The 13,294-nt window shown below is 42.3% G+C and overlaps 1 protein-coding gene across 2 annotated transcripts in view; it reads left to right on the top strand.

Annotated features, from left to right (window-relative positions):
- WDR64 (WD repeat domain 64) overlaps positions 1-7,795 on the top strand; it is a 69,540-nt gene extending 61,745 nt beyond the window's left edge. For both annotated transcript variants that reach the window (XM_083432145.1, XM_083432146.1), the window contains 2 exons: positions 5,181-5,276; positions 7,637-7,795. In XM_083432145.1, the coding sequence (XP_083288271.1) occupies positions 5,181-5,276; positions 7,637-7,702 (162 nt within the window). In that variant the 3' untranslated portion in view covers positions 7,703-7,795. The remainder of the gene's footprint in view (positions 1-5,180; positions 5,277-7,636) is intronic.
- The last annotated feature ends 5,499 nt before the right edge of the window (positions 7,796-13,294 follow it).

Here is a 13,294-nt window from a genome sequence, read left to right as displayed (position 1 = left end):
AGGTCAAGAGGTGCCCTTCTGCTAATGGAAGGGGCTGCAGTCCAGCAGAGGCTCCTGCTCATGGAAGGAAGAGGACAGGCAATTTCCGCTGGTTCTCCTTGCAGCTCCCTGCACACATTGCCATGCTGTTCTAGAGGGTTCTCATCTCACAAAGCAGATTTTCAGTGGGCGGGGAAATCAGAGAAATTTGCCTCTCCCTCCTTATGTAAGTGGGAGTGGAATGCTGGAATCGACCCTGTTAAATTTTATTGTAATAATCACTGAGCTATTTTATGTGAAGTACATTGGACATTAACAAGTCCTGTATAAGTGCTATTGTTACGATCAATGTTGTCAGATTCATTCACCTCTATTCCACCTCTGCCACCGCGCAATATCTGTCTTTCCTTCACTCAAGTTTTTTGCCTTCCCATCTTAGTGATACTGTGACTCTTCCTGCTCTCATAGAATCTTGGAAAAGGCACTCAACTGGCATTGTCCTAAGAGATGTTTAGGACTGATGTGTGATATGATATACTGGGCATAGGCAAACTCGGCTCTCAAGATGTTTTTGGACTACAACTCCCACAATCCCTAGCTAACAGGACCAGTGGTCAGGGATGATGGGAATTGTAGTCCCAAAACATCTGGAGGGCTGAGTTTGCCTATACCTGTGATATACACTGGGTGTGAATAGGCAATGAGAGAAGTTTTCAGGAAAAAACAAACAAACATGAACATGGCTTTGGCTAGACTTTGCCAATATGGTGCCTTCCTGATGTTTAGGCCTTTCTTCCAGCATCTCTGGCCTTTCATGGTAACATGAAACATGAAATTTATTACGGTCAGAGACCAGCTTGAACCTTTCATGGTACATGTGCTGGGTAAGATGAAAATTGCTATTGTGTGCTGGGGCCTAGCATGACACAGGTTTGTCCCAGTTGGCTCCTAGATGCTCTAGGCACTTTATGGGCCTTAAAGCTGAGCCTTAAATTCATTTTTCTGTTACACTGGAGACTTCTGTACCAGTATACAGATTGCAAGGCAGTCAAGAAACATATGAATCTTCTCTAGGCTTTTTAGGACAACTGTCAGTCTTCCATTTCCCGTTATTAGTTTAAAAGAATTTTGTGACATGCTTTCTGACAGAGAAGCAATAAAACCTGAAAAACATTCGCTTCCATTTTTTTCCAACTCTGCAGGTTGGAATCAGGAATATCACTGTCACAAAGTCACAGGGAGTTAAAGACAAGTAAAAATAAAAATATCACACATTTCAGTAGTTCTATTTGGGGGAAGTACATTATTCCAAAAGCTGTGTCTTGTTGACTAAGCAGCCATAAAATGTTGTTCTTGCCTTTAAAATAATGCTTATATATTTGAGTGTTGAGATGCTCCAGAGACACAGCACTTACCCAGGGTTGGTTCTTTTTAGATGTTTTTTGGAGGTTTAATTGTGTTTTGTTGTACTTGGGTTTATTTACAAATACGCATTTTGATCATAAATGGGGACACACGTTTAGCCAACATATAGCCAAAGTTCACTATCCCTACAACAGATCTCCACAGAAACAGCCAGCACCTATGAAGCCCAAAACTCTGTTCACACACCAACACCTGAATTGCCTCTTCCTTATCTGGGAAGGCAGAAGAATTGCTCTCTACTCTGATCATGTTTCCTATTCAAAACATTCCCAAAATCATCCTGCATGGAAAAGCAATTTTCTAAATATTGAGTTCCCATGACAATAGACTGCCTGTAGTTTACCTAACAAAAGGATGGATTGGCTAACAGGTTTGACCAACTTTAAGCAACCTTTCTGATCTGCTCCTCTCCAATATTAACAATATTTGGCTTCAAATACTGTAAAGCAGATTCAGAAGTCGAGAATTTTAATATGACGTTTTGTTAAGGATTGGAAATTTGGCTATTTAAATAGCTGGACAGTCTGCTGAATAAAAGACTGGCACAAAATCAGGTATGGACCTGACACCCTTTACATCCTTTCCACTCCTTCCCATACATACACTATCCCATGTCTGAGACTTTCCTGTTGCTGATAGCTAACCCACAAACGGTGCTGCGCTCATGGGAAAGCTGCTTGGAAAGCTCCAATTGCATCACGTCTGTGCTGTTTAATAGGAAAACACCCTAACAAAATGTGCACCAAGCTGCAGAAAACCCACACTCTTCATTTCAGCTCTTAGGACTGTGGCCTTAATGCATAAATCCCAATTTACTATCCATACCTGCTTAACTGAGAAAAAAGTGCAATTGAACTTGAGTGTAGAATTGCACTGTGAAAAAGACACATCTGAAAATATGTTATATAGAGCTAAAAACAAATAACAAAGTAATTGCCAAATGTGACTCTTTCGCTTTTCACTGGGGTACAAAATGAAAGTCAACAAGGAAATATTAGACTTTCGGGGGTTTTTTAACATACAGGAAAGGAAAATTAAATTCACACATATACAATGGGAGATACCTGGCATGAGCAAACCACCTTTTTAGAGAAAGATTTAGAGAAAATAATATATCAGAAATTGAAAATGAGCCAAAATGCAAGCCAAAATCACTTTCCACCTCTACAGAAGTAATAGAAATTCTCCTTCATTCATCACAGCTAAGTGTTTTTGCTACCACAAGCTACTCTTCATGTAGAAGAGATTCTGTCAGGGCAGGCTAAAGGCAACAAGTGTATCTTGCTTATAGAAAAGAGATTGCAATCCAAAGCACTCTTTAAAACTGAAATGCCGGGGGGGGGGGTGTTTCTGTTTTAAACTTAATTAGTGCTTTTCCTTTATAAATCTCAAAGCAGTTCGCAGTGTGCATTAAAGTAATTAAGATCACCAAGTGACAACAATTAAAACATATAGGTAGTTGCATCACATAATTTGAGTAATGACAGCAGCCAGTCAAGAAATGCCATGGGGAGCTCATTCCACAAAATGGGCAAAACAATGCATATTAGAATTACTTATAGGGATAGAGAAGGATTTACCTGATTTGATGCAGCCAGATCCTGATTATCTGGATTGGATCACTAGTCTACTTTAGTCCATTTTAGAATCTGCAGTCCTGGGGGCCGAGAGCAATAAAGTGCCTTCAAGTTCTGTCACTCTCAGTGGGGACTTGCTCTGTTCTACTCAAAGTGCACAGCAGCAAAACAAACAAACAAACCAAAAAACCATATGCTAGTAGCTGGATTATTTCTGGAATTTTTTATAGGTGTGGGGTGGTGGGTTTAAAATGGACAAAGGCACCACTGGAGCCCTCAGACTGCCTTGTAGATGCATTAATTTCATGCTGACTTAAAAAGATTTCCCTTTTAAAAATCAAATGGAAACAAGACAGGTGTAGCTCTGTAGAAGTGGAACCTTTGTAGCCTTTGTAGAAGTGGAACAGACAGGACCGCAATGGGTCTCTCCATCCCTAATTACTTCTGAGCAAAAAGGCGCAGGATGGATCTCAAATAAGGAGGGTGGTGGTTGCTGACAGCGAATACTAACAACAAAACAAGGCAGGGAGACAGAGGGGGGAAACAGCTGTACAGGTTGCCCACTAATGACAGCACAAGAATGAATGGTTTTAAAATGAAGGGAGGCAAATACAGAGAACATGCAACACTTTCAGCATCCATGTTCTGGAATAAACATGCATTTTATATGGTGGCAATGGAACTTGCAGTTCATGGGTAAATCCTTTAGAGTGTAAAATTGATATGGGCTTTGAAGAAGAAACGGTACTACAGCAGAAGCAGCTGTCTTGAGGGGGCTGTTGGATCTTCTTCCTTGGAGGTTTTTCAAGAAGAGGCCAGACGGGCACAAGCTATATTGTCTTGGGGGAAATAGTTGAAGAAGGTAATCAGCTGGGCTTCTTCAAACCATGTAGATGTGACCAAAAGAATGACACTGTTCCAAAAGCCAAAGTCAGAAGAACAAGTTTGCTTTTTTTGGAAATTATAACCTGACACCATATTGGTAAGATTTTTAGGTCACTACCAAAAGGCTATTTTTGTAAACAGGAAAATTTTGGTGCTGGAGTGGTTTCACTTCAGGCTATCTGTACACCATAAATGGCAAAAAATGGCGTAAGAGGACAGGTATATTGGTATAAAAGGCTTTGTAGTCTAGAAGCGTCTGTAGATCTATTTCACAAAGTTGGTCATGGCCCTTTGAACAAACAAACACAAACATGGGCAAGCAATGTTATCATTCTTATGAATCCTATCTTGTTGGCACTATTCAGAAAGTAACTTTGAAAAATAACAGATAGAAAACCCGTCAGTTTAACTCTCACTTCAGCACCCACAGCATTTATTTCCCATTCTCAAAAACAGCCAAAGAGCCTTGAAGCACCCTAAATTACTAATTTATTATGGCATAAGCTTTCATAGACTTTGTCAGAAGCATGAAGATAAATCTCAGTGGTCAGTCATATGAAGAAGAAAATTGGAAGTTGAATTGCTATGAGATGACTAAATTACAGTCAATGAGACCTTCAATAAATATTATAGGCACACCTTTAACCTTTCGCAGTACCAAGTTGGTTATAATTACTGAGGTTATGGTATTAACAACTATAGTGGGCAGGGAACCATTCACAGCAAACAGCCATAGATAGCACAGATATGTTGGTATTGACCATCTAATTAACTTGTGAATTATTTATCTCCATTTCACCCACTGCAAGCTGAAACTGCTTGATGAATTTTTGCGTTGTATTCTTCCATTAAAAGTATTCCACAATAGCCACCATAAGGTCAATTACAGAATGTCCCAGGAGTTGGGGATATTTTCTCACTGGTTTATGGACAATCCCATTTGTGACGTCAGATTTGTGGCCATTTATGCTTTTGCATAGAGACTTGTCATGTGTGTCCTATTTAGAACGCAGAAGAGCATTGTTGGCATAAATCACACCTACCTCAGCTATGTATGTGTTAATTACATTTCCCTGGCAAATAACTTCTATCTCAGCCTCAGTTTACCTTCTGAAAAAGAAATTATAATATTGACCTACTGCAAGGGAATTGCTGCGAGGCTGGACATGATAAATGTAAAAAACTTGTACATCAAAAGTGTTTTATATAAATAACAGCAAGAAGCTGACTAAGGGATTTTTCCTTAGTGCAGATTTCACAAATGTTGCACCTGTCCACATAATTCTTGATTTTTTTCTAAATTACTTGTAAAAGGTTACAACTCCTCCGAAGATTAAACCTATTCATACAAAGGATCAGGAAGACTCTGTTGACAGTATTGGCAGGAGAAGCAGAATTATTTCCCATTCAGTAAGTGTACTGTTTCTTCGTGTAGCATGCATGTTATGTCTAAGAATGGGAGGCGCGTGGAGGGAGTTTCTGGATTTTAAATTTCAGGCAATACAACCGAATCTGCTTAAATTCAAATAATTCACCTTCTGAACTGACACATCTGTTTGGCTACTTCTTGGTCAATTGGCTGTGGGTAGTTTGTTTTGCAAAAATGAAATTAAGATTGGGACAAATAATAAAGTGCAAAAAGCAAAACAGTAAACTGTTATAACATGGTTATAGCATTCATTTTTCATCACAGTGAACCTTCAAAGTCTACAAGCCAGGATGGGGGAGAAATCCAATTCACTTTGCATTTACAGGCAAAGTCGCCCTTTCCAAAACAATATGTTGAAATTTGCCCTTCTCTGAATTTTGAAAGGCAGTTTTCTAGCCAAGTGATATGTACAAAAATGCAAATACTAAAGTGTGCATATATATTTGTGAAAATAACATACAGAAAATAGTTATAGTGGGGAAAATTTGCTTTGCAAAGATGTATGTGTTGCGCGTGTAGGTCCCCAGGCCACCCCTCAAATAACTTCACACATAACACGTAATTTAGTTTTGGTTTTTGGGCACTATTTTGGCCACAACTTTATTAAAATACAAAATCAGTGAGTGGTTGTTTAGACATTGGTTATGACTATCTGTCCCCCCGCCTGGGACAGAACTGGCATCCCGAGGTCCGATCGGTAGCCAGTAGAAGAGAAAGTCAAACTGGGGGGTCACCTGAGCTAAGCGTCGGACCCACGCCGCTCTCCCCAGCAGCTCCCCGAAAGCTTGCCTGCCCGGTCCTATAACAAGGATTCCCATAACAGGGATTGGCCGGCCCTGGTCCCATAACAGGGATTCCCATAACAGGGATTGGGCGGCCCTGGTCCCATAACAGGGATTCCCATAACAGGGATTGGGCGGCCCTGGTCCCATAACAGGGATTGGACGAAATCATGGCAAGCCCCAGGATTCCTTTAACAGAATTCCCTTCATCGCAATAGGAGGGGCAGGCACCGCCTGTTCAGCCCCCTCCAACACCAGCATATTATAACCAATGCCTAACCGCAACCTTACAAGTTGTGACGAATTGCAGAGTAGTAGGCAAAAACCAAATGGCACAGCCAATCACCAAATGGCAAAATTCCTACTAGGCCCCTGCGCCAAGGCAGACGACCCCCATGACAGGCAAAGCAAGGTCAACCGGAAAAGAGGGCGGGTGGGCGGGTGATCCGATGCACTCTGCAAAGAGAAAGAGAAACCAGAGTGCACCAATATTTAAAGACTATGGTCCCACCCACTCAATTTGCAACATACAATTTGCCCCAGCAACCCGGTTATCCAATCACAGATGCCAGGCAATAACTATTAACCAGCCTGGCAACAAGAGGCCTGGCCCGGTGGCCCACACCGCAACACGTGCTCTCATTTATTGGAGAACACGCTTTAGGGGAAATTGCATACAAATATATGTATTTTGGGTGAAATTTGCCCTAAAATGCTGGTTGGTTTTTACAACGATTTGGGGGGGGGGGTGTCACAATGATGTGGAAATGTGGAGATCCGAACTTAAGAGGGAAAAAATTACAAAATGGAAAGAAACTGAAATGGACAGATTAGCCCATCCCTCCCTCCAAGTAAATACCCCCCCCCCCCCCGAAATGCTGGCAAAGAAGTACAGGGGATTGTATTGCCAGTAGTGTAAGAGTGTAACAGATGAGAGTGTAAGAAAGTAGACATATTCTGATGTTGCTCTTCTCATCTGCCAAATCAGAAGTTGTCTGACAGAGCCCCATTAGCAGTAGGGTGGAGCAGAGAAGAGACCACCCCTTCTTTCCTCCAAGGCAAGCTGAAACCATAAAGCAAGGAAGGCTGACTCTTGTGCCTTTAAGTAGTGCTAGTTTTTCAACATTAGCTGTAGGAAAACTACTTACCGTTGCTGAACCTTTCTACTTGTTTAGAACCCCACAAACCTCTATGTTTAGAACACCACAAACCTCTTGACTACTATGTGCTTGTAGTCAAGCTGCTCCCACTTGCCCTTTAGTTCCCGTCGGTCAACCTCCTTAAGCTAAATCCTAGCCGCCTTCCTTTAAAAACACATGTGTCTTTTGCAAGATCTGGACCAAAAGCAAGCAAAGCAATTTAACAAGAGGGCTGCACAAGAATCACCGAAGGTGGGGAGAGAGATTGGGTCTTCTGATTGTAATAGACTCACGTGTGCTGGTACCGCCGTTGATATTCAGGATCTTGTGCAAAGATCGGTATAATGCACACATACTATTTGGGTTACTTTGCCTTAAAATGGGCATCAGTAAGCATTTGCTCTGCTCTTTCTCTTACAGCCATCGCGTGTCGTCGCTGCAAAAGCTGCAAAAGCTGCAAAACCCCTTCAGGCCCCTCCTTTCTAACCTCCTCTAATGCCAATCCAAGTATGAAAACCATGAAACAGGAAGATGTGTTGCAATGAACATCGGTGAAAATAAAATCATGATAACACAAAAGGAAAGATCTCTGGATTTTTGTATCTGAAACACTAGGCATGCACAAGCCTACAGACATCATTTTCAGCAGTTTCCTTTCCCGTTGTTAATATCATTCCCATACTCCAACAGAGGAATTTTTAAGTGAGACTCCGGCACACTATATCTGAACTAGAACTAATAACTAAATTTAATTCTGTTTATTTGGGCTTGGATGGAAACAGTGGCTTCCTGTTCCACCTCAGGTGTTGATTTACCGAGTAGTGCTAAAATGATTGTGTTTTCACTAGTTACTGCTATTGGGAATAATTTCTGTGTTTGTTGGTGTAAATTTAGACTTGAGTTGAATTGTTACAGGCTGTGCTTTTTGCATGTCTTTGCTATTTTTACCCCAATGTTTGCAGTTTTTCCTGTCCTCTGTACACTCATACCTGCCAGCTGAGGATACTGTGCTTCTGATGAACTGCACTCTGGTCCATGAAAACTTATATGCCATAATAAAGTTACTAGTCTTTAAGTTGCTATGAGGCTCTCTGTTGGTTTTGCTGCAAAAGGCTAAGATTACCCCTCTGGATCATGCTGAAAACTTCCTGCTGACGGGGATGCAGGTGGTGCTTTGGTCTAAACCACTGAGCCCAGGGCTTGCCGATCAGAAGGTCGGCAGTTCGAATCCCCGTGACAGGGTGAGCTCCCGTTCGGTCCCAGTTCCTGCCAACCTAGCAGTTGAAAAGCATGTCAAAGTGCACATAGATAAATAGGTACCACTCCGGCGGGAAGGTAAACAGCTCTGGTTTCGCCAGAAGCTGCTTAGTCATGCTGGCCACATGACCTGGAAAAACTGTCTGCAGACAAACGTCGGCTCCCTCGGCCAGTAAAGCGAGATGAGCGCCACAACCCCAGAGTCGTTCACGACTGGACTTAACTGTAGGGGGCCTTTACCTTTACCTAATCCTGCCGATGAGGCGCTGGCAGGGGAGGGAAGTCACATTCTCGAACTAGCTTATATCCAAGTACAGTACACACTTTATATTATGAGTGCAATAAGATTTGTCTGGCATATAGAATAGCCAAGTAAGCCAGTCTTCCTGGCACTGAGAGGGAACTCAACATATAGAAATATTTCTGAGAAAACGAGCCTGTGTTATATCCCTTCCAAACACATGAAACAAATGGGGACTCAGGGGAAATCTTTAACTTCTCATGCAAACTAGCTGTGACAAGGTAGATAAACCAGTTTCCTTCCTTGAAATAAGAAGAGGGATGCAAGTCCACTCACATTACTGAGCCTCTGTGTTGTACCACGCTCCCTGGAGCAACCCAGAGGTACAATCTGCTCATGATGCAATCCTTCAAGACGGGCACCTACTTGCTAATGACGCTGGAACATGGGTTGGGGCTCTTGTCTTCTGTCCCAGACCCTGCTCCAAGTGAGTCCTGCTATAGATGGGTCACCCTCTACTCTTGCTTTCCCCCAACTTGGTTCAGATGTTTTAAACTGCAACTTCCAACAGGCCCAGCCATTATTGTCAATAGGCAGGGGTGATGGGAATTGTAGTCCAAATTATATGAAGGTTGGGGAAAGCTGCCCTGCCCAGTCTAATGATGGACTTTTATCACTGTAAATGCTTTACAAAATGTAATGTTTTATCAGTCATCAGTATTTTAATATTACTGATCCTTGTTTAAGGGATTCTTCTTGTCTTAATATTATCCTAATGTGTAATTTCTTAAGAAACATCTGTCAGTTGATTTACATAGGTATCCATGCCTCCCTTTTCAAGGCAAAAAAAGTCTTCACAGAGTGGCTATAAAGTAAGCAGGGGTAAAAATTCTGTGACGCAATCATCTACAAGTCACCTACAGTAGCTGTGAAACTTCAATGTAACGCTGTTGTTTTAAGTGTGAACAGACTGGTTTAAAAGCTTTTCGGATTGCGCTTCTGGTACTAGCTGATAAACCTGTATGTTGGAATCTCATGTCAAAATGCTTTATGCAACACCTCAGAATTTTGTTGAGTGCTGGTTAAGACGTGTTAGCCCACACATTTCAAGTGCACACATTATTCTGTGCGTGAACTGGCTCTCAGATGAATGTATGGAGTCCTCAGCACCACTTAAGCATCCATTAAAGGTCTCCCAGGTATGTTCTGACCTTGCTTGACACGACCGGTGTGATACTTTGTGATTACATTTTAGATTTCATCTTCCTATGGAGAGAGAAAAACAGAACCTAATGGGACTTACATGCTTCTTAAGGTCATTTTTTATAAAAGTTAACTTCTAATGGAGAGTGTGTTGTTACGTGCATTAATCCGATAATACTTTTCTACACACAGAAGAATCTTGGCTGTGTTTTGTAACCTTGAAAATGCCAACTTTTGTTCCTTCCTCATGTCTTGTTTTTATGATACTGTTCCACTGTTTTTATGTTTGTGTTTTGTGTACACTGCCCTGAGAGATTTTAGAGGTTTAGAAATTCATTTATTTCATAAAATTTGTACAGCACTTGATTGTTTTTTTTTAAAAAAAAAACTTGAAGCGGTTTTCAAAAAGAAAAAACAAGAAAATCAAGAAAAATTCACACCAGTACTTTCAAACATGCAAAATTTACAATACTGAAAACAGATTATAATTGCCTGAACTTTCAAAGCATCTGGGTACGCTTGTCTAAACAACGTTTTTAGCAAATAGGTAAAGGTAAAGGTACCCCTGCCCGTACGGGCCAGTCTTGACAGACTCTAGGGTTGTGCGCTCATCTCACTCTAGAGGCCGGGAGCCAGCGCTGTCCGCAGACACTTCCGGGTCACGTGGCCAGCGTGACGAAGCTGCTCCGGCGAACCGGCACGAGAGCAGCACACGGAAACGCCGTTTACCTTCCCGCTAGTAAGCGGTCCCTATTTATCTACTTGCACCCGGGGGTGCTTTCGAACTGCTAGGTTGGCAGGCGCTGGGACCGAACGACGGGAGCGCACCCCACCGCGGGGATTCGAACCGCCGACCATGCGATCGGCAAGTCCTAGGCGCTGAGGTTTTACCCACAGCGCCACCCGCATCCCTGCATTGCTATTTTAGCAAATAGCAGGTGTGGAAAGAGTACAGTGAAGGTGCCTGCTTGATCTCAAACGGCAGGGTGTTCCAAAGTGTAGCTGCTGCCACACTAAGCAATCAGATTCTTACAATGAGTATTACTGGAACAGGTATTATGTGGCACCTGTGGCAGTGCCAATTCTGTCATTGAAGTGGTCGAGTGAGCGCATGTGAGGTAAGGCAATCTCGTAGGTCTCATAGAAATGCTTTTAAATAAATAAATAATGCTGACTTAGGCTGTGTGTACACACTTCTGAATACTTTGGAGGCAGTGCACACCCACCCCTGGTTTGGGAAGCAGTGTACACAGGACGTTAGTCACAATCTGTATGTATTCTGTATCTATCCTGACATTTCTTATGAAATACAGTGGTACCTCGGGTTACAGACGTTTCAGGTTACAGACGCTTCAGGTTATAGACTCCACTAACCCAGAAATAGTACCTTGGTTTAAGAACTTTGCTTCAGGATGAGAACAGAAATTGTGTGGCGGCAGCGCGGTGGCAGCAGGAGGCCCTGTTAGCTAAAGTGGTACCTCAGGTTAAGAACAGTTTCAGGTTAAGAACAGACCTCCAGAACGAATTAAATTCTTAACCTGAGGTACCACTGAATTGCATTTTGATGCATTTCCCCCCAATCCAGTTTTGGTTTGAATCAGGAAGAAGAATGACCTAAGACAGACAGAAGACAGGCATACACACCCCCTAGTAAAACAAGACAAATAATTGCAATAAAAACAGCACCAGCCCTTTCATTCAAAGCAGTCAGTTCCCAAAAGCCTGTTGGAACAAGAAATTCTTCACCTGCTGGAGGAAGGACAAAAATGAGGGGAGAGTTCCAAAATCTAGCGTTTGTTGTTTTAAGTAATTTGGGGTTGCATTGGCAAAAAAAGACTAATAAGCGTAAAAAAATTTAATAATCTGCCCAACCCTGTTTTCTTTGGTAATAGGTACAGTCCTGCAAAACAGCTGACCTCCTAGGTTCAGTCTTTTATCCCTGTCGTCATAGCTGCATAAAACTTCCTAATTAAGTAACCGCCTCTCATTCTTTGTGTTCCATAATTTCAGCTGCTGCTGCTTTCTATTAATCCTGTCAAAAGCAGCAAGAAGGTCACCAAAAGCCACATACAGAGGTTGTTGATTTTGGAACACTGCATTTTAACGAGGCCAGATGACTCCACGCCACCCTCAACACACAAAGAGAAATTGCATTCCGGTAAAAGAAACTCGGTCACCCCTACTGACCAGGCTTGCTTTGCCTTTCTGAAATTTATTATCTGGCACAGCCATTAAAAGCTTTCCATGTTCTTCTCCCTATGTCAGAAATTGTTTCTGCAACTCCCCCTTTTGCTCCTGTTCTTAGCAGGGAAATTGTACGGCAAATTGTGGCCAATTGATCAAAATGCCAAGTATGAGGTAGGGCTTCAGCAGTGCTTGGGTTTAAAAACAGAATGAAAAAAAGAGGGTGTAAGAGAACTTAAGCTGCACTTATGTCAGAGGTGGGGAAGCTTTTTCAGCTGCGGACCACATTTACTCTTGGCATTCACCCCGAGGTGTGGCAAAAAAAGTGTGTGTGGCCATGCCATACTCTCACATACCACACACTACACAAGCCACACTACACTCCCTCTTCAGCTGGGAGAAATCACCAGGAGTAGATTTTGCTGGTGGTGGTTGTCAAGCACTCAGGAAAGGTCAGAGTCCTCAACTGCATATTATGGTATGGTAATTATAATGATCTTTGCAGGCCAGTGTCAGCAACCTCTAAGCTTCTTTGCAACCAATAAAAGCCCATACGTTTTGTCAATTTGCGTACTTTTCCCCTGACACATCCCTGTTTCACAATCTTTCAAGCGTTACAGCAACACATTGATTTTAAACTGTGTAGGCAGCATTTGACTAAGAGCTGCAGTTTTCAATTGATGCTCTAAGACTGCAAAAGCTGCAGGTGAGGTGCGAAAAACAATATCTATATTTGAACCACCATATTTGCATATTTGCTGTGGGACATCTTGCACACTTTACATCGCTGGTATAGAAGTGACAAATGTGAATATATTTTTGTCCTTTGAGTGGGTTTGTTAATTTACACCTACTAGAAAAAGAAAACATTTTGCATATGAGTGACAGTAATATGAAGAAGCCCACAGATGAAGAGTGGGGGGAAACAGTGAGTTCTCCGTTTTTTCACAAATCTGTGAGTTGTATAAAATCTCACTACAAGTTAAGCACCCAAAACATTAAAGTGGCTGAGGAATGATTTGTTAAATGACCGACCGACGCGGGTGGCGCTGTGGGTAAAAGCCTCAGCGCCTAGGGCTTGCCGATTGAAAGGTTGGCGGTTCGAATCCCCGCGGCGGGGTGCGCTCCCGTTGTTCGGTCCCAGCGCCTGCCAACCTAGCAGTTCGAAAGCACCTCCGGGTGCAAGTAGATAA

Source organism: Podarcis tiliguerta (genome assembly GCF_965153285.1).
Source record: "Podarcis tiliguerta genome assembly, chromosome: 3".
Taxonomy (NCBI): Eukaryota; Metazoa; Chordata; class Lepidosauria; order Squamata; family Lacertidae; genus Podarcis; species Podarcis tiliguerta.
The sequence above is the reverse complement of the archived record's forward strand: the minus strand, read 5'-3'. Positions and strand labels throughout refer to the sequence as shown.